Source organism: Symsagittifera roscoffensis, chromosome 3, assembly GCF_963678635.1.
Source record: "Symsagittifera roscoffensis chromosome 3, txSymRosc1.1, whole genome shotgun sequence".
NCBI lineage: Eukaryota > Metazoa > Xenacoelomorpha > Acoela > Convolutidae > Symsagittifera > Symsagittifera roscoffensis.
Window position 1 is genome coordinate 68,373,556 of NC_087064.1, and position 26,940 is coordinate 68,400,495.

The 26,940-nt window shown below is 36.7% G+C and overlaps 2 protein-coding genes across 2 annotated transcripts in view; one reads left to right on the forward strand and one right to left on the reverse strand.

The window, feature by feature from the left end:
- LOC134842127 (cullin-2-like) overlaps positions 1 to 26,940 on the reverse strand; it is a 170,277-nt gene that overhangs the window by 120,549 nt on the left and 22,788 nt on the right. The gene's annotated exons all lie outside the window — the stretch shown is intronic.
- LOC134841907 (alpha-1,2-mannosyltransferase ALG9-like) lies at positions 13,418 to 18,879 on the forward strand. The gene is made up of 2 exons (XM_063857978.1): positions 13,418 to 15,205; positions 17,800 to 18,879. Exons 1-2 carry the CDS (start codon positions 13,687 to 13,689, stop codon positions 18,129 to 18,131), a joined length of 1,851 nt encoding a protein of 616 aa, XP_063714048.1. The 5' UTR covers positions 13,418 to 13,686; the 3' UTR covers positions 18,132 to 18,879.

The window sequence follows — 26,940 nt, forward strand, 5'->3', positions numbered from 1 at the left end:
GTCAGAAAAGCTGGGAAAAAGACCGCAAAAACAGTTGACAATGAAAGACGAGAAAAAAAGAACGCGTTGACGGAACACTTGGAGAGATATATGACATTGTGCCCTCACAATAGTTTCTTCAGATTGCCAGGTTTTAAACAAAGAGTTGCAGAGCAAAAAATTTGAGGACTGCTTTCAACAGCGTGCGAGTGACTACTGATGTATTGCAAGATATCGACACCAAGAGAGCAGAATCTTTGTTCTAAACGGCAAAAACTGAATGAATATGTGCAAAGAAAAACTACAGATAATGAGCAGATAATATACAGTTGGTGCAGTTTCGATTGTGCTATACGATTTTTTTTAGAAAAATTAAATTTGCGTTTACGACGGCTTGACTTGAGATTTAAATTTGATTATAGTCTTAATGCCTGCATGATTATTTCTAGTAAACTAAAAGAACTGTTCGCTTTGTGGTGACAATAAAAAACTTGTGATGAAATTGATTCTTGGTCCCAACACATTGTAAGCCTGGAAAAAGATATTTTAAACTAGCAACTGTCAAAATAGAAGTCAAAAAAGGTAATCTATCCTTGGTCATATCCTGGTGGTAGACGCTAAAGAATTAAAACTGCTGGAGGAAATACGATGCAATATGATGCCATTTAATGCACTTACCTAGTTGATTCAAGGCAGATATAATCTTTTCCGGTGTTGTTTTTAGAAATTTTGATTTTTGTACATTTTTGATCATGTAAGGTCAGGAAAAAATTAAAGAACGACTTTGAGCAAATTGTCTGGGTTGTGAGGGCCATTCGTAGGAAAGTTAGCAATTTAGTCAGAAAAAGAAGCGCACAAAACGGCGGCAATAGAAATTAAGTTTGTTATCTAGAGAAAGAACTAAAAGTGAAGTTTGAAGGCTTTTGAGATTCCTCTGATAAAGGCATTTGAAAGCACGTTAAGCTTAATGCTGACGCTCGCAAGTCTTTAAAGCGCTTAACTTTGATTTTCTGTCTTAAGTACTTTCCGAGGGTTTGTAATATTTTGCACCGTCAGGTCAATTGATTGTGTAGTTTTCTCATTTAAGTAGGATGGTGAATCACTTGAACTTCTTGCTTTTCTCTCTCGATCTCTGGACCAATTGTTATTTTCTTTACCTGAAAGTAAGTCAGCTCCACTCAAGTATCTTATACAGGTCAATTGCCAATTCTGCTGTTCTAATTTCTGACATACAATATTCAATTCTGACATACAATATTCAAACAATTGACTGGAAGTTTTGCGAGAGCATTGAAAACGGTATTTTGAACTTTGTCTTCGGGTGTTTTAGTTTTTTAACACGCAAAACGAGTAACCGCAAATGATCATCGGGTGATTTGGGAGATTATCATATTGATGCCTTTTCATTGAACGATTTTGAAAAATTTAAAAGATACTAAAAAAATTTCGATACTTCCCAATGCTGAGAAAATCTGAGCGAGTCATTTTTTGAGAGACTTATCGAGGAATAATTGTTATAGATAATATTACTTTTGGGCCACTCGGTCATTTGATAGATGTTTGAGATGTTTTTGATTACAACGAAGTGTTTTAAAATTTTGAAACAACCTGTCATGCTCAAGTTTCTCACAGCAACTGAAATAAAAAAGTGAAGAATCAGAACCATTGAATTATTTATTGCGACGATTTCGGCAGAAAATCATGCGAGAGTCAAATTGCTTCTGAAATTTTGTCTGTAGATCTTAAAATTGTCTAGAAATGTCTCAATCCTGACAGAGATCACGAGAGTGGCTTCGAGAGTGCAACTTGTGGAGAAAAAAAGAATTTTGGCTGTGCATGTCGCCCACCAAAGTGACCTCGGGATGTCATTAGTTGATTTTAAAAAACACCAGAATTTTAATAAACACCAGAATTAAATGCTTACTTGCGCGAAATGGTAAAACTACATAAGATATACTTGTTAAAATTCCTTAGAACTTCTGGAGTTTTACTTATATTACCTAATCGGGTCTGGGAAAAGAATTGTTGTCTCAATAGCAGTAACTGAAATTATATACTTTAGTTCATTTTATCCAGTCATTTTAAGATGAGGAAAATTGTGGTTGACTTAACTGAAAAGGGTCAATTGTACACTATCCAATAAAAACTAGTGGTTAATACGTCAGGTTTTAACCCTGCGTCTAATAGCGTTCTCATGTTTTAGGTATTTAAAAAATTTCTACAATAAACTAATCTAATTGTCAATAAAACATCAAATTACAATTTTATATACAAAGAATGCCATAAATTTTGGTTGTAAACCGTCATGTTAGCCAATCATAGTGGACCTTGAACTATTGCTCAGATTAAAAAGTTTTAAAATTCTAAGATTAGAAAGGAAAATTTTAAATAATTTGTCAAGAAGCTACTGAGTCATTGTTTTGATTTAGGCATGTATTAATAATGTATTTGAATAACAAACCGAAATAATCGGGTACTAAAGTGTCAACTGTCTGCATCTAAACTCATCGCGCGTGTTTATGCTCGGCTTTTTTCCCGAAATGTATTGCCTCTGGTGTTAATAGTTTTGTTAATTTCCCAAGTAATGTCTGCGTTATTCCCCTCAAGACTGCTTTGTTGAAGGTGAAGGCTTACCAATGAAATTGCTCGGCATAGGTAGACGCACATCAACTACAAGACTTTTCAACCACTATTCACTTGACGTCATTGGAAATTGCTGATTGCGATAGTGATTATGATTGTTAGTTTCTTGTGGTGAAAACTATCCAAATGTTGGTTAAAACTCGTTTGCAAAATACTGCTTGTCTCTATTTTGCATTATCAACATTGGAGGCTTCGCATCCTTTGGTGATTGAGTTGAAAAACTCCTCTCACTGCCCAGTGGCTTGCCCTTGCCCACGATGATTTTGCACAGGCCAAATGCAGCCATAATTGCAGAACAAAGTATTGGGTACTGGTTTGTCAGCCATTGAGTCCTAATAGTTTCCATAGTCTTATCAAATTGCTCCAAGTTAGATGCACTCTTAATGATTTTATGTACAGTGCCTTGGATAACACCACGCTTGTACTGAGTTGGGACGCAGCTCCTCTAACTCATTATACTTCCATTATCTGTTGGTTTTTGATACCAATTGGAGTTAACCAGCTTATTCTGGGACAAATTCATGTTCAAATCCAGGAAGAGCAAAATTCCCTTTAAATTGGCTTCCTCTAGAGTGAACTGGACATTTGTATAGAGAGAATTGGCAGCATCAAGAACACGATTCATCTACATACCTGAGGAAAAATGTTATCTGTGGAACATCTTTCCCGTTGTTCTTAGCGCGGCAGAAACTTTAACAATTTGAGGTTATCATGATTATTGATGCGTTAACACAATCGGATATTTTCCATCCCTTAAGATGGTACCAGGTCCGGTATCTCTCGCGTTTAAACTCCTTTGATCTATAGGTTACTTTCCTGCGGCTACAATGGCAGAAACTGTTCTTGTCATACGCTTTGTATCTCCATTTCCGTCAGTATTTCTTGTTTCAAGGCAAATTCGTACTCTTTCAGTCATAGGTTTGCCAGAATTACAGCGAGGGAAGCTCCCATTGATAGACCCTCAACTTGAACATACCATGAAGCCTTACATTTGAAATATACCTTGCTGAACGCCATATTCAAAAGCCTTTTTATCTCGCTGTTTCAAATTCAGGAGGTAAGGCGTCTGTAAGGTAATTTCAATTGCTTCCTTCAGGGGAATCCTAGTTTAAATACTTTTTACGTCAAGAGATTTTAGAGTTTCGTTCGGATCTAGAGCAGTGCTTTCAATTGTTTCTCTGGCTTTTTTGTGTTTCTTTCATTATTAGCTCTATCGATGTTGTCAAAAAACGTTTACGAACATTTGAATGAGATTCTTATACGAACAGTACAAACTAGTGGGCTGCCCACTGTTGATCTCATCTTAGAATATAATCGACCATTTATCTAGTCTATTTTTGTCTTGGCAAGTTTTTCTTTTTGAAACTGCTTCTCAATTTTCAGTATCACATCATCAGTGGTTGCTTCTTCTTTTCAGAAATTGAGAAGATTGGAACAAAGATTCCAGTTTTTTTTTGCATATGTTTTTTTGCTGATTATGCGAAAACCAACCCTTTTATCAAAAGCCACAGCCAGTAACCAGTATCTTTGAGATATTTTCTCGTTTGCCCAGCAGCTTTGTCTATTGGGGTCTGCCTTACTTTTTTTGCAAATGCCTTTGCTGCTGCTTCTTTTTCAAATAAAGTTTTACCCAATTTTGTTTGGTTTTTCACTTGTGAGAGGAAGCCATTTTGAGAGTCGATTTCAGCCCAAAATAGAATTTCATTAAATTTGTCTCTCATTGGATGCTTCGGGTCCATTGACAGCATTTCAAGTACACATTCAGGCGGTTTTATTGTGAAGCACCTCAACTGATTGCTCAATTCTCTCTTCAATTAGTTTATATTGTCTCTCGGACAGTTTTCTTAATTTTCTATATGTTTTTCTGATGTTGTCTTTAAGCTTATTTCTCCTTGATGCCTCACGAAACGGAAAACAGATGCCCACAACTGTTCGTCATTTTCTTTCTGCACCATTGATCGGGCTTTCACTGCCATCCCCATGTCTTTTCATGTCCTCATTAGCCATGGACATCTCAGTCCTTATTAGTTTCAATTTAAAGTTATGCAGGGCTTGGTCTGAAAAAAAATTGATCCCTAGGACACTGAACTTCAAAAAATCTGGTATTAGATTTCAGAAATTTCAGTCTCTGTACAGGTAATTGATTTTTTTTTTATTTTTTGAAAAGTCTAACTCATTTTTTGAAGTTATTTTTCTCTGTAAAACTTGTCTGAGCCATACAGCAGGCAAAAATACTGTGGTGATTGTTTTGCAGGCCACAAGTGACAAAGCTCACACGACACAAATAGTTTCAATCCCACAATTCACACACTAATGGACACTCGCCTCACCCCTGTTTTGAAGCGCAGACTCTTCCTCTGCCCTTGCTTCTGCACGTGTCTTGCTTTCACCCTCCTCCTTGTCTGTGATGGTCTCTGTGGGTTGCCCCTGATTTTGCCAATCAGTTCTGCCTGTCTTTGTTGTGTGCCATTGTCATTCGCAGAGATTTCAGCTCCAATTCTGCACTTCAAATTGGTGCAGTTTTAAGAATTCCTTAAGCTGATCCGGATCACTGTGTTTGCTCCTTAAGAGTAGCAATTTTGTGGCAGGAAAAATGAGCTCACCAGTGTCGAGTACCTGGCTAAAAAATAGAAGCGTTCCTTCGCGTCTGCAAAAGATTATCGCCAATAGCTGCTGCTTCTTCGACTTCAAATAGCCTATGAAAATTGTTGCTTCTGTGGTTGTTGATGGTGTTGCGCACCACATCTTGCAAAACCGAACTTTTTTTCTTTCTCAGTTGACCCTCTTCCAATAACTGACGGAGGTTTTTGCCTAAGGTCGGCGTTTTGTTGTTGACGGATAGGCCAGGAATTTCTCTAACAAGGCTCTCGTACTGCTTTTTCTCAGTTCTATTGAGAGTGTTGATGCAGTGGAAAAGGGAGCTAGCTGCAACAATTTGAAAAATTTCGGTTAATCAATTCAAATTTTGCCAAACTCTGCATATCGATTTAAAAAACACTGAAAAAATCACCTATTTATTGTTTTGTGTGACATTTGACAAAAATGATCTCAAATGCATGCCATCAACGAGTTTTTTGGAAACAGTTCAGGGAGAAAATTGGCTGTTTTGAACGATTAATGGCGTTAATCGTTTAACTCAACATATTTGGAGGGTTCAATTGGGATTGACTAAATTTTTTTTTAATTTTTCTATTTGGACGTGCATGACACATAACAATTTTCTTTTTCTCGACCACTCAAACCGCGGAAAGAGAACAACGATTTTTTTGCTGATATAAAACGGACGTGCAATTAGCGAGAGAGGCGATAGAAATTATAGTCGAAGTGATGGAACATTCGCCCAGACATTACACAGTGACGGAGCGTAGCAAAAGTACCTATTGACGACTGGAAGGCGTCAGTTACCTTAGTTCTACTCGTTTCTAACCGTCTTGACCTAGCCAGTTAGTTTTGTGTTCATTTTAGGGTTAAGTAAAAAGTTACCAGTTTTAGTCCATCAGTCAATCGAAGTTTGATCAGCTTTCGCTTAGATGCAAAACTAACCACATAGCTGGATCTCGGATCCTCAGACTACATGATTACTATTAAAACACGGCTGAAAAACCATAATTTACTGTTTTTGGTGACAGTTATGTAATAAATTCACCGGAGATGGATTGACTCTTTCCTTTTTCTAACTACTCATGCTCTGAAATACCATACCATTTCGAGTTAATTAAACAGTTCAGAGCATTACAGTAGCTTAAAAATGTCTCTAAAAGTCTCTAACAGTCTCTAATATTCTCTGGGCACCGGGTCTCCAATTCCGTGTTTCGCTGGGGATAAAGTCGTTATCTTCCCGGTTTCGTGGCTTGGGAGGGTACGGATCCGCTCCGAATGTCCCACTGGACCTTCCTCCCTTCTGATCTTCCTGGGTTAAGCGTCTTTTCGTGTCGTGTTATCACGATAAGAAGCTTCGTATTTCTCGTGCTTTTCTTCAGCTGATTTTCGTCTTATTAATTCGGTTGTCTCCTCGATTCAAATTAATTGTCCTTTTTTTGTCAAAATGGCCGTTTGTACATTTCTGAGAAAGATTCTGGCTTTAATCGAAACTTTGAAAAATTAAAATTCTAGAATATTCCGACCCTCTTTTTCATAACGCATTTTATGCTACCGTCCATAACGTCCTTTTTTGCTTTCGTCGGCAGGTTCGACTGTGCCAATCCGGGGGAATGGCACATTATTAATAGAAGAGCACTCCGAGTTGTTACGGTTGGGCAGCTGCAGTCGTTACGGAGCGATTCGCGAGAATCAGTGGGGCTATTGGGAGGATTTGGAATCAGGAGGGTTCCTGGTCGCCAAGAAGACAGTTCGTGGGCCATATTCAAGAATTCGGAATGGTTTCAGGGAAAGACTGTGAGCTATGTTTAACAAATTTTAGCTTCTCGGGATGTCATTAGTTGATTTTAAAAAACACCAGAATTTTAATAAACACCAGAATTAAATGCTTACTTGCGCGAAATGGTAAAACTACATAAGATATACTTGTTAAAATTCCTCAGCACTTCTGGAGTTTTACTTATATTACCTAATCGGGTCTGGGAAAAGAATTGTTGTCTCAATAGCAGTAACTGAAATTACATATTTTAGTTCATTTTATCCAGTCATTTTAAGATGAGGAAAATTGTGGTTGACTTAACTGAAAAGGGTCAATTGTACACTATCCAATAAAAACTAGTGGTTTATACGTCAGGTTTTAACCCTGCGTCTAATAGCGTTCTCATGTTTTAGGTATTTAAAAAATTTCTACAATAAACTAATCTAATTGTCAATAAAACATCAAATTACAATTTTATATACAAAGAATGCCATAAATTTTGGTTGTAAACCGTCATGTTAGCCAATCATAGTGGACCTTGAACTATTGCTTAGATTAAAAAGTTTTAAAATTCTAAGATTAGAAAGGAAAATTTTAAATAATTTGTCAAGAAGCTACTGAGTCATTGTTTTGATTTAGGCATGTATTAATAATGTATTTGAATAACAAACCGAAATAATCGGGTACTAAAGTGTCAACTGTCTGCATCTAAACTCATCGCGCGTGTTTATGCTCGGCTTTTTTCCCGAAATGTATTGCTTCTGGTGTTAATAGTTTTGATTTAGGCATGTATTAATAATGTATTTGAATAAAGTTCAGGGCATTACAGCAGCTGAAATAAATATTCAGAGTCTCTTACAGTCTCTAGGCACTGGGCCTCTAATTCCGAACTCTCTCGGAGATAAAGTCATTGTCTCTCCACTTTCGTGGCACGGGCGGGTTTGGATCCGTCCCGTATGTCCAACTGGACCTTCCGTTCGCACGATCTTCTTCCAATGAACGCCTGTGACATTCGACCAGAATGTGAAAAATGCAATCTCTGCGGAATTCGAAATTTTAGCAGCGAGCCTTCCGAATTAGTGATTTTAAAGGATTAACGACGTTATTTGAACGATGGGACAAAACGTGAAGGTTAAAGGATTCGGGAATTGCTAATTTTTAAATTTTCGAAGTGATTACGTAACATTTCTGAGAAACGTCAGAAACGGCCATTTTGGCAAAAAGGTCGAAGATAAACACAACAACATTAGTTGCGCAGACGATAACTACGAGAATCGTGATCAAAAAACAACAGCAGATTGCAGGAATAGCAGAGAAGGTTCCGAGTTGCAACTATTGTGTCGCTACAATAATTGCAAGGCCGTTGCGGACAACGGTGAAGGGTGGAGGACAGCCTTCCGGATTAAGAAGAAATCAAGATTAACGAGCTTGATTCAGTGGATTCAAGAATCCGGAAGGGTTTCGGAACTGAGACTTTTATTCCTTTATATAGACTTTTAGCTTCTTGTCATGTCCTGATATGAATTTAATTAACAACTGGATTCATTTTGATAAGGATGAGAAGCTAGGAGTTGGGGGAAAGGGTTGATCCATCTTCGATGGAGATGATGATTTTTATCTACTGAACAAAAACAATAGTAATATAGTAAATAGTAGTAACCCTGTTTTTAGGAGTGACCTCGTGGTCTGGGGATAATGAGACCCAGCCATGAGCTCACTATTTCTGCATGTAATCTAGTTAATTTGAGTGTTTTGACCGAAGCCGAAAGCAGTAACGTTTTTGTCGACCCGATGTTAGAAAAGACCACCGAAAAGTACTGGCTTGGTAGAGACGGTGAAAAGCATATAAAGCTCTGTTTAGACGCTAGCCAGTCGTCTTAGGACTTAGTTTTATTTTCCGTCGATATGTATCTTCCGGGCGAATGTTACAGCCTTCTCGTGCCGTGAAGTCCCGAGAAGAATCTTCGTTTTTCTTCTATTCTTCTGACATGTAATTCGGTTGTATTCCAGTTGTTTTTACGGTTGTTGTGTTGTTTCGTTTGATTTTCGGTCAAAATGGCCATTCTTCGCATTTCTCAGAAATTTCAAAGTTCAAATCGAATTTTTTTAAAATACAAAATTTTACAACATTCTGAGCCTCTTTTCATCAGAACTTCGGTACTAACGCCTTTAACGTTCTTTTTTACCTACAACAGCTGGTTCGATTGTGCCTTATTTTTGCAAATCATCATGTGCATCTACAATGGACACGATGATTTATATCTACTGAACAAAAACAAAAGTAATATAAAAATTAAGCAGTAGCCCTGTTTTAGGAGTGACATGATTTTGCAAATCATCATGTGCATCTACAATGGACATGATGATTTGTATCTACTGAACAAAAACAAAAGTAATATAAAAATTAAGCAGTAGCCCTGTTTTAGGAGTGACCTCGTGGTCTGGGGATTCTGAGACCCAGTCAAGAGCTCACTATTTTGCATGACACCATATTAATTTCCGCAGTTCGGCCGATAGCCTTTAAGTTGTAACGATTTTGTCGACCCGATGTTAATGGACCACACATTGAACTGGCTCTGATAGAGACGGTTAAAAGCATTTGAACCTGTTTCTAGCTGAATGTGTCTAAGCAGAAGTTTCATAACCTAGCCGTATTTTCTTTCGGTATGTACTTCCGGGCGAATGTTACATTGGGGGATTGTTCATATTTATTTTCTTAACCCCATATGTGACTTGAGTGATCGACTGTTAAACTTTTTAACATTCATGCTCCCAAAGCTTGTTGATATCAGTAGAAAAAAAATTTTCTGTTTCATTCCCCGCTCAAATGGCAATAAATGTTTTCTTACATTTTTTTAAATCCTAAATCCTAATATTAAAAGTAAGGTATTTGCAGTGCTTCTTTTTTTAAAATTCTTTATTTGGTACTCAATAGTGAATTCAATATGACTTATTCCTTAGCATTCCACTCGTTTCTATGGTTCTCACCTTTTAACCACCACCTTAAAATGGCACCAATATGAAGAACTTCAAAAATGTCCTACTTTTTCTTCTAGTTTTTTTTTATTGTGAGCGAAACATTTTGTGCTACTCGAACAGCAACCGGATATCCTTAATTTTGCTGTCTTTTGTTTTCTATAATAATTGTTTCGAAAGTTGCCGCGTGATTTCCCTTGCGATAAGCATTGGTAGTGCAATCGGTTACTGGAATGTTTTCTCGTAAATAAATTTTTCACAGGACTCATATCTCCAGTGGTACCTTATATCTGGTTAATTCGAATCTCTCAGCGTTCCTGGTTCTTTTAGCCTTGAGGTAACGAATGTGCCTGGGACTCTAAGGGGCTTGGCTTGAATTTGACTAAGACCTGTTTTGTGTTCATAAGGGAATCATTCTCTGTCAAATAAAATTGTCGACCAATTATTGGTCTGCTGATCTGTTTGTTGCAACATCTTCGAGTCGTTTTATTTTGATGTGCGCATAATTTAAATGGAGCTTTTGATTTACTTGTAGTGATTTATGTTTGACTTAAATTTTTTTTAAAAAAGAATTATTTCTCAAAATAACAAAACATTATGTACAAATACAATTTATGTGCTTAAATTACTTTGACTTTGTAATTCCTGTTTTGCTTAAAGGTTTTGGTTCGGCTCAAATTAATTCGGTTTATTGACTCATTTTTGGGTCGTTTCAAAGGAAGCACATTTATGTTCCTTTCCGAACTTTTTAAGTTGGTTGCATGTTGATTACTCGGTTTCTTGAAATTTTAACTTCTTTCATTTTTTCCGGAGCAATAGAGAGAGAGAGAGAGAGGAAGGCTTAATTTACCCCGTGGGGAGTTTACAATCACAAATAATGAAATGCAAACATAAAACAAAAAAAAAATAATATAAATATATAAAATAAACTATGACCGGCAGAAGGTACAGCAGCACTTTCCATACCAAGTACACGGAATGTTTTCTTCGAATGTTTGACGTAGCTTCGTATCATAGAACTTCATAACTTCACGCTTGTACCGGGGGAATGATAGACGGACATCAAGCTTCATGAAATTCAATAGTCTAGGAATACGGTCAAAATAAAAGGACTTTGTCTTCTCGTATTTTCGCTTCTTTAATTTGAAAGAGTATATATCAACACTCCGTAATGATACAGATGGGTCATTTATATCAACAAAATCGAAGGGGTTTAAATCGTACTTGTCCTGAAACAGTTTATGGAAAAACAGAAGATTTGAGATTTCAATATGATATGGCAGAGGATAGATTCCTAACTTTATCAGTGACGTTTTATAATCACCTGACAGACCGATCCATCTCACACATCTTCTGTTGAAAACTTCGAGCTTGGATAAGTCGGTCTTGTTAGGTATCCAGATAGAAGAACCATAAGTAAGCACAGATAGAATACATGCTTTGTAGAGCCGAACCTTCGTTTGTCTCGGAGTACTGCTCGGAACATTTCGCTTTAACATAAAGTACACTTTGTTGCACTTGAATAACTTTTCAGAAACATGGTGCGACCACGATAAATCAGAACTGAAAATGATCCCAAGATCTTTGACGTCTAAAGATTCATCGATTTTGTGATCACCAATATAGAGATCTGGGTTTTCAGAGCTGTGGTTAAAAAACTTCAGGACTTTACATTTGTCAGGATGTAAATCGAGAGAATTTTCGCCACACCAATTGATAACAGCATCTAGATCGCGTTGAAGTACGGGAACAGAGGTACTGCAGCATTTCAGATCATCAGCAAAGAGGGATGGCTTGGATAAGAGATAATCAGGAAGATCGTTCACAAATAACAAGAACAATAACGGCCCCAGAATACTACCTTGCGGGACACCACTCATAATGCTCACAAAATCAGAGAGCACACCATTGATTCGCACACGTTGAAAGCGTCCAGAAAGATAACTTTTAAGTAATTGGAGAAAGCTAACATCCAAACCGAAATCCGCAAGTTTTTTGAGCAATTTATGGTGAGGAACCGAGTCAAACGCCTTTTTGATATCCGCATAAAAAACAAAAGACGAAATACCAAGTTCGTGATTCCTATAAAGCTCATCACAGAAGTTTAACAGTTGCGTGACAGTTGAACGCCTTGACATAAAGCCGGATTGGTATTTCGTAATTTTCGGCCTATTGCTAGTGTAAATGTAATCAAATAAGATACGCTCCAGACCGAGGGAAAGTTTCGGTAGCAGGCTGATGGGACGATAATTGGACACATCACTGTGGCTATCCTTCTTGTAAAGAGGAGTTATGTACGCAGTTTTCCAAACATCGGGCCACTTTTTTCGCTTTAAAATGTCTTCATAGAGAGCAGCTACTAGAGGACTCAGTTGAAATGCACAATGTTTTAGGAAAGCCGGCGGGACATCGTCACAGCAGACAGAAGCAGAGTCATTTGCCGACTGAAGAAAATGTAAGACTTTTTCATGACTAACAGACACCTTGCACAACTCAATGGTAGAAGAAGTACTAAGGCTGGTAATCTGAATCTCCCCGGAGGTCTTGAAGACAGACGCAAAAAAGTCATTAAAAAGATTGGCCTTCTCAATAGTAGTGGAAGCAGATCTTTTTGCAAAATGCATTGTGCCTGGGTAGGGAGAAGAATTGCTCAAGCTTTTCAAAATCTTGAAGCAAGAATTGACGTCCATAGTCTCATAGGATTGCAGGAAGCAGACCTTGTCAAGTTCCATTGACACATTTAGACTGTCTACAAGAGTGCTATGATCGTGCATGGGATTGCGCTTTTTCTGGGTGCCAAGTTTATTTAAAAGGTGGACCGTATGTGAAGAATAATAAAACGGCAGATTTTGACGTTTGAGTCTTTTACGGTAGGAAGAAACACGCACACTCTCATTTAGAATTGAGAAAATCACCACGCTGAAGTCATCATACAAATGGGCATACTGCAGAGCATTATAACCAGAATTAAGCATCACGGAGAACGTAGTATAGTCAAAGGAGGATTTGGAGTAGGCTACTGGTCGAATTTCATCGTCTGATTTAGTAGGAAACGTAATGCTGACAGGCTTGTGATCAGAGAAATCGGACTCCAAAACTTCAATATCACCAGGATTAGCACGGTTAAGCAATAGGATATCGAGAATGCTCCCACTGCAATGTGTTGGTGAATGCTCCCACTGCAATGTGTTGGTTTCTCCAATAGGTTTTGGCTGGTTTATTATTGGCTTACTAGCCTCTTTTTGCCTCGTTTGATGCGCGATAAAGTTTTTGTATGCCTGTGTTGTGCGTTATAAGGAGAGAGAGGGGACACTTTATTGTTTCAATATACTTATGCAGTTGCAGAACTGATTGTATAAGAATCTAGTGTACAATATTACGCAATGGTTATATAACATAACAAGAAAAAACATAAATTACATAACCCTGTTATGTAATAACATATAACATAATTATATAACATAACATAAGGGGAAGGGGGTCGTAAAAATTTCTAGTATTGAATTAAATAAACTTTTGGCTTGAAGAATTTCTGATCAGATATTTTCTGCTTTGTCACCACTTGGTTTATTTTGTTCGGATGCTGAAATTTTATTCTATTGTTTGGACCTTATTTTGCTAACACAATCTTCAATCATTTTGATAGATCTATTTGTATTGCAAGTGGTGCGAAGCTCAGCTTCGACTCCGTTATCTTTAAAAAAACTGCTAATAACCTTTGTTCAGATTTCATGGTCCATCTTCGAAAACGGGACCCTGCGGGGTTTGCGAAATCCAGGAACCTTGCAAATAGAATTAAAGGTAATGAGGAGAAGAAGGAAACTGAGAAATCTGCCAAACTTCTTGATTATTTTAGCTCGGGTTTTTCGTTTGTTTTTGGTGACGTGAATGGCTTTAGCAGTGGATCTGAAACAGATTCTGCCTACACCCCTCTAAACTCAATTGCATTCAAACTATTCCTTATTAGTCGTTTTTGCTCTGCCATGATGTCTAATATTAACGATTGTGATGAAACCTACAATTATTGGGAACCACTGCACTTCATATCTTATGGATGTGGATTTCAAACGTGGGAGTATTCGCCTCATTTTGCTCTCAGATCATACGCCTTTCTCTGGTTATACGGCTGGATTGTACCTCTGGCAAATTATTTTGCGCCGTCTCGTTTAGTGATGTTTTTTGTTGTTCGCTTAACTCTTGCCTTTCTCTGCTCATTTTTTGAGCTTCTCTTCTACAGAGCAGTAGTGAAAATTTACGGCAACAGTGTTGCCAGGCTAGTGCTACTTTTCTTAGCCTTTAGTCCAGGAATGTTTGCAGCATCAGTTGCCTTTCTTCCAAGTTCGTTTGCAATGTATATGTGTCTCATTGCTTTTTCTAGTGTTTTACTGTTCCAAAACTTTTTGGCAATTTCCAGCATAGCCTTGTCTGTTCTTGTCGCATGGCCTTTTTGTGCAATCATCGGAATTCCTGTGGCACTAGATGTGATATTTATTCAAAAGAAGTTCAAAGTTTTCATATTTTACTCTATAATATCATTCTTCCTGATTATGTCTTACATGTGCTATATCGACTCTCAATATTATAACAAGTTTGTAGTTGCGACATTTAATATTGTGAATTACAACATCTTCTCCTCACATGGGCCGGACTTGTACGGAACAGAACCTTTGAGTTACTACTTTAAAAATGCTTTCCTAAACATGACTGTGGCTTTTCCGTTGTCCCTAGTATTACCGGTTGTTCTTTTGGCCAAGTCGTGGAGTAAAAACATGCGTGACATTTTCTACTACAGTCGAAAGTGGCTTCCGTTATTAGCATTATACTTGTGGTACTTTGTGTTTTTCATGCAGCCTCACAAAGAAGAAAGGTTTCTTTACCCAATTTACCCGCTTATTGCTCTTGCTGCAGCTTGTACGCTGGCCCTTTTTAGCAGTTTCTTCTCCAAGACATCTCGCTTGAGATATATAGCATCAACGGTTACATTCCTTGCGCTAAGCACGCATATAACACTGGGAGTGTCTCGTATTGGAGCCCAATTTGTGGGTTTTCATGCGCACATGGACGTGTACGGGGACTTCAATGTATGGTATGAGCAGAACCATTTGATCAACTCGCATGGTGTTGAAAATAAAGAAGATCCGACTGTAGAGAACTCAATTTTGTGTGTGGGAAGGGAGTGGTACAGATTTCCCTCCTCATTTTTCTTGCCTGACAACGTGCGATTACATTTTATACAGTCTGAGTTCAAAGGTGAGCTTTTATGTTTATGAAAATTCAATGAACTTATTAAATTTTGTGCAGTTATTGCAAGGTTATTAATAGGACCACTTTTTCTGTTCATGTAAAATAAAGCTAGCGTGACACAAGGATAGCCGGTTGCTGTGTCGACCACAATGATTGAAGTAAAGAACCCAAACAAAAAATTATCAGGAACTAAAAATTTTACCGAGTTTTTCTTGGGAGACAACTTTTTTATGTGTCAGTGAATGTAGCGAAACCACTTTGTGATGCCATGTTTTTTTTGCAATAGGAAAAATCATAAAATTTGATCATGCTGAAGTTGAACTTTTCGCTTTTGAGTCGATAAACGTAGTGACTGGTCTTGTTGTTCCGACCATGGAAAATGAAGAGGAACTTTGTATTCGAGTGTGTTTTTGTTTTCCACACAAAATCAGGTACCTCTTATAATCATCGGACTGGGTTGAATGATATATCTGGACTAATTTTTGGTTTTTGGTCTAATTTCTAGCTGATAAGATCATTAAAGTTTAATTTAAATCGTGAAAACTTAGTTTTACTCGAGCAACGTTAGTTTTTGAGTTTGAAGCGCTATTTTGGTAATCAAAGTTTTCAAAAATTCAAAAATAATTCTGCAAAAAATTTGAACAAATTCTGTTTTGTCGTTTTTGTAGGCTATTTTTTTTATACAAAAACTGTTTTTCAATTGGCCTATTCAACTATGGTTGTCGAATATGCCTAATTTTTATTTTTTTTTGTCGATCAGATCTTTTTATTACACCACACAGAAAAAAAAGACACTAAATATGAAAAAAAAGTTGTTCAATTTTTTTAAGGCTATGATCGGAACATTCTGTGCTATAACCGGCTATCCTCGTTGCTTTTTCGGATGCTCTAATGATGTCAGAAGTGCGTCCATATATATTTATGAATTTATGAATGCACAGAAGTTTAAATGCACTTTTTTGAGTTCGATTCAAATTAATTTGCTAACAGGCAAATAAATTGCACTCACCAAATACGAATGCGGAAAAAACGTAGACTACTGCTAGTTTCGAAAATATAATTTTCATTTTTAGTTTTCCTAGCAGGATAAAACATTAATCCATTGATCCAGTTTTCTTAAATTGGGTTTATTGTATCAAAAAAGTGTCAAGCATAAGTTGTTATTGGGGTTCACAGAGCTTTAAGGCCATTGATTTTTTTAAAATTCGAAAACTGAAGTTTTTTTTTCTGAAAACGCATCAGTTTTTTTGCCATTTTGTGATTATTGTCTCTTTGTTGGCTATGATTTAAATTCAATTCAGACTCATTTGCTAAAAGAAAGGCAGGTTATGATCTCCAATTGAGAAGGGAAACATGTGATCAACTTCAAGTTTCGAAAGTGGATTTTAATCTTTAGATTTCCCTGCGGAATAAGAAAAGTTAACTAATGATGCAGTTTTCTTAAATGGGGTTAACTTAATCGAAAATGTGTCGATAATAAATTTTTCTTAAACTTCGAACATCTTGAAGGGCATTATATTTTGTGAAATTCGAAACTTAGTCTTCAATTTTCTTGGGCTCATTTTTACTTTTCCAACTATGTTGGCGCTGAGTGAAATTTGAAATTAGTCTTTTTTTTTAGTTTTCTTGGCCTCATTTTTACTTTTCCAACTATGTTGGCTGTGTTTACATTTCCCATTAGAATAAAAATTTACCCCTTGACCCTGTTTTCTTTAATATGATTAAATTTTGAAAAAAGTGGCAATTCTAAAAGGTTCTTGAAATTTCAAGAGTTTTAATATAATGCATGGTTTTTAGGCAAATTATGTTCTCCAATTGCTTGCATATGGTGCGGAAAAACATAAAATATGAGTTTCGATTTCAAAAGTCCAGTTTCTTTTTTTCTCAGCGGAGAAGATACCTTTCGATCCGTTTTTCTTACGGGTTATTTTCATCAAAAATTGTCAATCATGAATGATTTAATGTGATGTTTTTTTTAAAAAACGAACTTCATAGCGTTCAAAAATAGTCAATGTCTTTTTTTCGGTTCCCTGGAGTTCATTGAAACGATGCGAAGTTCATGTTGGTCATGTTTTTCTGGAGTCAGAATCACGACTAATGTGGGATTTTTATGATACCACCACTCGGTACAAGTATGATAGTTGAGTCCCTCAAATTTAGGTGGGCTCCTGAAGGATTTTTTTTGTGCTTAAAATGTTCGGAAACAGGCTAAGAATTTGTTTGCTTGTGTTTTTGAATTTTTCTCAAAAATTGAGGGACCCATCTTTCATACTTGCTTTTTTCAAGGACGCAACTATCATGCTTGTACCCACCACTCTTGAACAGCTGTGAGCGTTCTTTGAGGTTTTCAAAATTAAAATCCAGCGGAGAAAAATGTTTTTCAGTTTTTAAGGTTAATTTTGAGCCAAAAAGTGACCGAGCATATATTGTTGTGGTCGGGACTCTCTGTGCTACTTGAGCAGGAAACGGTTACTCTTGTTTCCGATTTTTTTTTTTCAAATCTGTTTGGTTCACTTTTTTGATACTGTAAAAGTAAATTAGTATGTTTTGAACGGAATTTTGTATTTTCTTTCATGTTGTTCACGCTCTGTTTAATTTAGGCCAACTACCAGCCCGCTTCTCGGAGGGTATTGAGGGGACCACTTCACTGCTCCATACTCACTTCAACGACATGAACAAAGAGGAGGCTTCCAGGTACGTAGAGGTGTCCAGGTGTGACTTCCTAGTGGACACAATGATAGCTGGAAAAGAAGATAGTGTGCTGGAACCTCTGTTTGGTGCTAACCTGGATAAGTGGAAACCGATAGTAGCGAGAGAAGTCATTGACCCCGAGGCATCCAACCCTCTATGTCGTGCATTCTACATTCCAATTGTGTCCAGATGGTGCACGAAGTATGTGAGCTATCTGGTGCTGCAGGCAGTCGCTAAGTAAAGTGGAACCCATCAAATGACCTTTCATTGTAGACTATTAGAAGCTGACGATGGGCATGTGTACCAACCTTATTGTCGATATGGAAAGTTGACTGTTTGCTCTATCTGGAAGAAGTGGATCATTAAATTTTCCATTGAAAACTTTCCTCTATCTGGAAATCATTCCTATTTAATTGGATCATTGATATTATTCATAAACTTTGTTTTTTTTCTGATGTTGGAAACGGACAAATTTGTATCTTAGCGGCTAAAAAAGTGGGGAAAAAGTTTTCCATTGTTTCGTGAACAACAAAAAGTATCTAATTTTCCCATGCTTTTTGCATATTAGAGAGAGGGTATTCGGTTATCTATTGTATGGAAAACCGTTATGGATGGCTGATGAACTGTTCTGTTAAAATGATATTTATTTTGGATACGTGTAATCAGTTATTTATGTGCATTGCATTGTTGTAATTTGATCTGTTTATTATTGTTATTTTGTCGTGGATTTATAACCATCCTACATTTTATTATTTGTCATAGTAGCAAGAAGATATGTTTATTTATTTGGATATGAAATGTGGAAGAACAAGGAATGCATCTGTTATGACAACGATTGCATTAAAAGCAGAAGCAATAAATAAACCAAATCAATTCGAAAAAAATTCGCTTTGGAAATCAACATCTATTTTTGCCTTGTCAATCAGTGCAATCATCACCAAAAAACAGCAATGGAAGGGAAACAGTTGCGTCTCGTGAGCGGATTAGTGGTGGGAACCTTGGTTCTAGAGGCAATGGGTGTTCTATTTCTGCTCCTCAATTCAACAGGAGACAACAAATCTTCTTACTCTGTCTCGGCAAAAGAGATCATGTATGCGACCAGACCTTATCCAGTGTTTCAGACACATGTGTCGAGGTTTGGACCCGACTACAGTCTAGACCTGTCAGTCGGTTTCATATTTGATGCGAGTAACAAAGAAGAGTTCGACTTCATGTTTACGAATTTCAGGCTGATTTTGAGGCATCTAAACCAGCCGATTAATGTCTTCGTGTGCCACGAGGACCGACTCAACCTCTCGAAAGACCAAATTTGGCTTTTGAATTTTGTCCTCAGAGTTCAGTTGCAAATAGACAAAAGAGAGGAGAATACAATTGCCAATTGCAGAGACAAATTCAAAGCTCAATATCATCAAAAGCAGCCGCAACATGTTGTAGTCTTCGGACCGGAAGTGCGTTTGACCGAAAAGTCTGTTTCCGACATTTTGAAGATCATTGAGCAGAAAGAACGAGAAGACGAATTCAGTCCGATTGTTCTGGCTAGCAACTACAACCCAGTCATGTGGATCACATCTGGAGCAGTGGCTCTTTTGGGATTGACAGTACTTTGCAGCTTGTCAGTTCTATTCAGAAGGGTGAAACAAGAAGTTCTCCTTGGAGAATCGTTTTCGAGGTCAAGCTGGGGTTCTGAAAAAAGGAACAAAACTAAGACTGGTAGCCTCTACTTTATTTGCGACAGAAATGTGCAGTCAGTGCTTCTTCTGCTTTACTCGATAGCTACGATTGTGTTGCTGCAGACGCAAATACAAACATACATTGAGCGATATGTGATGAGAGGTGGAGTTAATTTAAACTGGCTTGTGAATTTTAACCTGGAAAGTGTCGCAGTTTTGTTCTCAAGGGAAGATTCAGGCAGCCATCATAGTTTAGACTCTCTCTTTCACTCAGCTAGACTCATTTCGATGCAATAGAATTAAATTATTTAAACTAACTTTTACATCAGTCAGAAAATGTGTAGGTCATGTGTTTCTTTTGTTTTGTTTTCTGTACGAAAAAGTCCTTGCTTTTCTCGGCCTGATTTTTATTTGGATTTAAGTTCCTTTCTAATTCATTTGGCGAAATGGAAGGCAAATTACGTTCTCCAGTGACAATTTCAAATGGTACAAAAAAGAGTAAATGAATTGCAGTTCCAATATGAGTTTCAGTTTTAAGAGAAATGAACGTAGTGAGTACTCTTAAATAGGTCTTGCCGATTTTTTTTGTTTTTTTTTGGAAAAAAAAAACAAACCTTTTAGAAAAAATTGGAAAAAATTTTTGTTTCCTTACGTTCATTACTCTTCCAACTGCCAGTTGGCTATGTTTTTGCTTTTTCAGCGGAAAAAAATTCATAGATCCATTTTTTCTCATATTGGGCTAGGTTTAACAAAAATGTCAATTTTAAAGGATACTTGGAATTGAAGAATTTCAAGGTGATATGTTTTTTCTTGAAACGATGTTTTTCAAAGGTACTGCAAATAGCTGCATTTGTTAAGGTCGATTGATCGGTTTGTTCACTTTTGTTACATTTGGGATCAGCAAGCGTTCTCAAATCGGGACATGAACTTTTTATCAGATAAACAACTTGTGTAACAAATCACCGAATCATTTGATGGCTTGATGTAACGTCAAGTAAAATCAGATTCTTAATCTGCGCATATGGCAAAGACGTAACGTCTGTGCCTGACAAAATACAGTTTCAAATAGGGTGGGCAGCGCCTGAATATATTTCAATTCGTATAGCGTTTGTCGTCTTTTTTTTCGTCTTAATTGCCACATCTCTTGACTTTTTTGTTTTTGGGAGTGCTTTTCTCATTATCCTGTGTGATGAGAACAGGTATTATGAAAATGTGTGTGATTTGGTTCATATTTAAGAGTCGATGGACGTCGTGAAGACTCGTATAAAGATCCTGATGCATTTTTTTAAGAGTAATGAACGTAGTGAAGACTCTTATATAGGTCTTGCTGATTTTTTTTTCAGGAAAAGTCTCTAATAACTACAGATGTGCATTCATACATTGATGCATTTATGAATGCTTTTAAGTATATATGCGCTTTTTCAGTTCAATTGAAATTCATCTGCTGAAAATAACATAAATAGCATAGTATCAAAAATACAATTTAATAGATTTCCAGCGGAATAAAAACTTAACCTATTCATCCAGTTTTCTCTAGTTAGGTTCATGTTATCAAAAAAGCGCAAATCATAAATTGTCTAGAAGTTCAAAGAGCTTAACGGGCATTCGAAATTTGAGATTTTTTCAACAAAATCAGTGTTTTTATTATGTTTACTTGCGTTCATTACTCTTTTCCAATCTTCGATTGAATATGTTTTCTTCCAGAAAATTTTTTTTGTGAAGGCTCGAATTAGATATTTCGCGGTTCGCTTTCTATTAAAGTCCAGTTCATTTCCTTAAAAAGAAGGCAAACTCCACTATCGTACAGCTAAAGTGTAAAGGCCACGAGAAACGTGATCGACTTCTAGTTTCGAAAGTGAGTTTCAATTTTCAGACTTGCCAGCGGAATAAAAAATATACATTTTTGTTCAGTTTTCTCAAGTTGAGATAGTTTTTACCAAAACAGTGTCAATCCTAAATTGTTCAAGAAATTCGAAAAGCTTTGAAGCCACGGTCTATTTTATTCTTTGAAAGTTGCGTTAATTTTATCAAAAAAGTGAAAATTATAAATTGCTCGTGAAATTAAAGAGCTTAAATGACATATATATTTTTGTTTGAATTTCGGAAGTTGAAGTTGTTTAAAAAACACGTCAATTTTTCTCTGTTTACTTGACTTCATTGACCGCTGTTGCCTTTTTTAAGACGCTTTGAAGAATTTCACTTTTTGCAGTTTTCTCAAAAACTATTTTTGTTGATTTTCAAAAAAAAAATTACCAATGGAAAAACCGGCTCTTTCCACGTATGCTTGAGTTTTCTTCTAGTGTCGCCTACGTTACCCCCCACGTTCTGCGGCTTTGAAACTTCCAGTGGAGGGAATTTTCTACCCATTTTTTTTGTTATTTTTATTCATTTCTTCGATAACTACTCCGCTAAATCTAAGAGTAAAGGTTCCACCGAAAGAACTGGTAGTAAGGTTTTTCTGCATAAATGGCTACACGCTATTTGTTGTAGATGTTTAGTTGGATCTTTTGTCTTGAAACAAACCTTCTAAATCTGAGATATAGGGTTCACTCCGAAAAACAGATTGTTCGAGTCTTTTTTACGCAAGCAGCTACGCCTTAATTTTTGAACAAAAATTCTGGCCTTAGAAATTTTACAAGTTATGAAAAGTTTGCGCGTTTTTTGCAAACTTTCTCTCGGAAACATTTGGTTTTTCTCAAAAGCTAACTTGCCAAATCTGATCAAACGAAAGAACAGGTGATACGATTTTTCACAGAACAACAGCAACGGTTACGCCTTTATTTTTGTGCAGAAGTAATGTTGGTCTTGAACTTTGAAATGATGTCGCAGTTTTTACAATCCGATTTTTTACCCCTTTGTACTGGCATATTGTTTCTAGTGCAAAGCTCTGCTGGACACAATAGGTCAGACAATAGACTGGACACAATAGGCTCTTTTTTGATCCCATCCTACTTAATAGAAGCATCAGTTTTGTAGTGTAACGAGTGGTTTTACAGGGCAGCATAACATTTCTTTAACAAACGGTTTCAACGGTCCTGAATGTCTGTTAATTGTATTATCTGCCGAGAGAATAGTCCATGCTTGAGTTTTCATGCTTCATGTACTTTTTTACTTTGTCAAGTGGTACTGAAGTTTGGAGTGAGACTAATCACCTGACTGTGAACCTGACTGTGTTGAAAACTTTTTTAGTCTATTCTTGTAATCGTGCAGGTAAGAATATTCCATTATTTCGGCCGATTCTCTATTGAAAAAGATTCTTCAACTCAATTGACAACTCATTGTAGAACCATTAATCATTGTATATAAATCATCAACGAATCACTTGAATCACTTGTGTCAAGGCTGGTAAGGAATTCAAATGTCTAAGAAACTTCGGTAAACTTAGTCTGGAGGGGACGAATACGCCTGGGACGGCAAAGGGCCTAAGTTCAAATCTGGCCAGAAACTTAATTTTTTAAACTGGAAACATTCCGTTTCAAAAAAATTGTCGGCTTATTATTTGTCTGCTTATGTTTTGTCGGCTTAGTTGCAACATTTTTTTTTGCCTTGTGCAGTTTTCATTCATTGTAGTTGTTTTCTATGTTTTCATTTATCCCTGCAATTGGTAATTCTACTAGCCTTGACTTCGTATATTTTCGTTTTCCTTTTTTTTGCTTGAAACTTTTTTTGGTCTAAATGATTTCTTCTTGTTTTCAATCAGCCTACTACCCTAATTTTGGGTCGGTCGAGGGAATCATAATACGTATACTTTCTTCCGCTACGCACAAAACGTTAAAAATCTCAGAATAGAATTTATAGATCAAAGTTTTTCAAGACATTTTTATAGGTCGCGCTGATTTTTGCTTCAGTCTTAAAATATGTTTTTAGCTCATTTGGTTTTTCATGATTTGAATGTTGCTTTTTAAATTCAGTTCCTTTCCTATGGACTACGTGATGATAGCTTCCCCAGTGGAATATAAATCACCCAATGAATCAATTTTATTTTTATCGAATATTGGCAATCTTAACATGATCCTGAAATTTGAAGGCATATGTTTGTTTAAAAGGCATATATTTTTTCTTCGAAATTCGAAAGTCATGCGTTTTTCAATAATCAAGACAATATTTTTTCATTTTCCTTGTACTCATTGACACTTTTCCTTGACAATGTCTATTGGCTATGGTTTTAACTGTAAATGAAATACGGGATTTCAAACAGTATTTGTTGTTTTTGATTGTGTGTCATTCATTGAAAAGTGCTTTGTGTTTCATGGGTTTGAATCAATGTGTGAAATTATATGTATGTGTTTGAGAATTAGATGGATAGAATTCAAACGTCTCGTAGTAATGTGTTCCCCTTTGAAGTGGCATATTTTCGGCTCAATACCCGTGTGAGAAAAAAAATTTTATGTTCTTTTTTTTCGTGGTTTGTCTATTTATACATTATTTAATTGGCGTTTTTTCACATGAGACATGTTTAAGAAGTCCATATGTGGACATGTTAAAATGCAAAATATCGCTACGTTTTGTGCTTCTTTCGGTTAAAAATTCAATTCTAAATACGTGTATCCATATGTGTTATTGAATGCAAATTTTCAAGATTATTTGCGGTTTTCACCATGCATTTGTTGGAGTGCGAATGCTATTTTAAAGCTCTCATTTTTTCCTTTTTGCAGTGTCTACTTCACAAAATATGAGAAAAGTAACTTTTCAACCCTATGTTGGGTTGTTGTCAGGGTTCTCCAAGGGTTGCAAACATTGCCTCAAAATCTTACTGGTCAAGTCGTTTAATTTTACGAGTTATAGAATGCTTACGATTTTTCCAAAAACGTACTTTTAAGAAGAGCATCTCAAAATTTAAATTTGACGTTTAAAAAATGTGAGGTGATATCAAGGTGTTTCCAATTGATGCAGGTGTGGCCTCTAAACTTGGCTGCTCAAATCTTTGTAGTTTCTGAGATATCAAATTTTATTGATTTTTTCAAAAGCTTTCAAAAAATTTTGTGATTTTTTTTCATGAGGTCTGGTCTCCAAATATGGCTAATCAAATTCAATTCTTGCTGTGATAACGTATTTTACGGTTTTTTCATAAATTTTCCTTAAAAGATTCATTTACATGTTTTTGGAAATATGGAATGTGCAGTTGAGTGATGTCGGCCTTTTTAGGATCTTTTTTCTAGTTAAAATATTAAGATGTGAAAGTCGTTAGTTTTGGAGATAGGGCCGTATCTGTAAAAAAAAAGAACCTAAAAGTTGATTTTTTTCTAAATCGTTCAATTTATGAAATAAAAACGGTTTTTGGGCGTCCCAGTATATTATTTCGGTTGCACTGAATTTCGTTGCGTAGGAAGCCGTTCTACCATTTAGTTGAAACATCGTAGGTGTGTTTGCTTGAATTTTGCGGATTGAGTTTGCGATGTGCATTCAGCTTAGCTTCTGTGGTATTTTTGATACGTGTAAGAGCTGTTCAGAAAGATCAATTTTTTGTTCCAGTTGAACCTATGTCTCGAAAACCTTATTGGCTGGAACATCGGCTGATCCACCCAATTAGACCTAGTTAAATCCATCGACCAAGTCGTTTCTTTTTGTGCCAGCTGAAACTGGACTCAAATTCTTATTTCTCAACTAATTCTGCAGCAGTGCGGTCATAAACAAGATAACAAAAACCAAGTACCCTTGAGTTAAAGAGACAAAGAGAGACGCGAAAGTATGTCGTCTCTTCGCACGTTCAAATGCAGGGACTTTTTGAAGATGGCGCGAATCAACCTCGACCCCCTGACGGAAACATATGCACTCCCCTTCTATTTGCAATACTATGTAAAGTGGCCAGAATACTTCCTCATGTCAGAAACCCCTTCAGGTGGGAAACATTGAAAGAACAGTCCGTTTTGAAATAACACTCAAAATGGAAAATCTAGCAAATTTTTCTTCTATTTGAGCGTGAATGAATGGAAAGTTTTTGTGCATCCGTAACAGCGGTTACGCAATGAGGATGGACGAAAAAATTACCGGGTCAAACCAAGAGTACTGTGTATGGCCATGAATGAAACAACTTCATGAATTCCTTGTCCACTTTTTCGAACCGTTTAATTGAAAAATGTGTGCAGAAAAATTTTGCTGCCGAAATTTTGGTCATTGATTTGTAAGGGAATATACACATGGGCCTCGTTTGGTTTTGAATTGTTGAAAAGACTTTTGAATGCAGTTATTTTGGACCACCTTGTTATTCTTCTCCCCCTCCCCCTTAAGCATCATAGGCGGGGGAATATTAAGTTGACTCTCAGTTGGAATTATCAGCCAATCAGATCGAGTATTTCAGGCGCGAACTCTTATTCTATATGCAAACTGAATGGTGAAGTAGAGTTTCTTAACTGGGTCGATTGTGAAGCATGTCAAGTTGACTCGTTATTTCAAACTTGAAAGAATAGTTAGAATGCGCTGCTGTGTGTAGGCGAGGTGCAGGGCTACATCATGGGCAAAAGTGAGACATTCAGGCGGGAGGGGGAGAGTTCCTGGCATGGTCACGTGACCTGTCTCACAGTGTCCCCGGAACACAGGCGAATGGGACTGGCCAATAGACTCATGCATCTGCTGGAACAGGTCAGACAATAGACTGGACACAATAGGCTCTTTTTTGATCCCATCCTACTTAATAGAAGCATCAGTTTTGTAGTGTAACGAGTGGTTTTACAGGGCAGCATAACATTTCTTTAACAAACGGTTTCAACGGTCCTGAATGTCTGTTAATTGTATTATCTGCCGAGAGAATAGTCCATGCTTGAGTTTTCATGCTTCATGTACTTTTTTACTTTGTCAAGTGGTACTGAAGTTTGGAGTGAGACTAATCACCTGACTGTGAACCTGACTGTGTTGAAAACTTTTTTAGTCTATTCTTGTAATCGTGCAGGTAAGAATATTCCATTATTTCGGCCGATTCTCTATTGAAAAAGATTCTTCAACTCAATTGACAACTCATTGTAGAACCATTAATCATTGTATATAAATCATCAACGAATCACTTGAATCACTTGTGTCAAGGCTGGTAAGGAATTCAAATGTCTAAGAAACTTCGGTAAACTTAGTCTGGAGGGGACGAATACGCCTGGGACGGCAAAGGGCCTAAGTTCAAATCTGGCCAGAAACTTAATTTTTTAAACTGGAAACATTCCGTTTCAAAAAAAATTGTCGGCTTATTATTTGTCTGCTTATGTTTTGTCGGCTTAGTTGCAACATTTTTTTTTTGCCTTGTGCAGTTTTCATTCATTGTAGTTGTTTTCTATGTTTTCATTTATCCCTGCAATTGGTAATTCTACTAGCCTTGACTTCGTATATTTTCCTTTTCCTTTTTTTTGCTTGAAACTTTTTTTGGTCTAAATGATTTCTTCTTGTTTTCAATCAGCC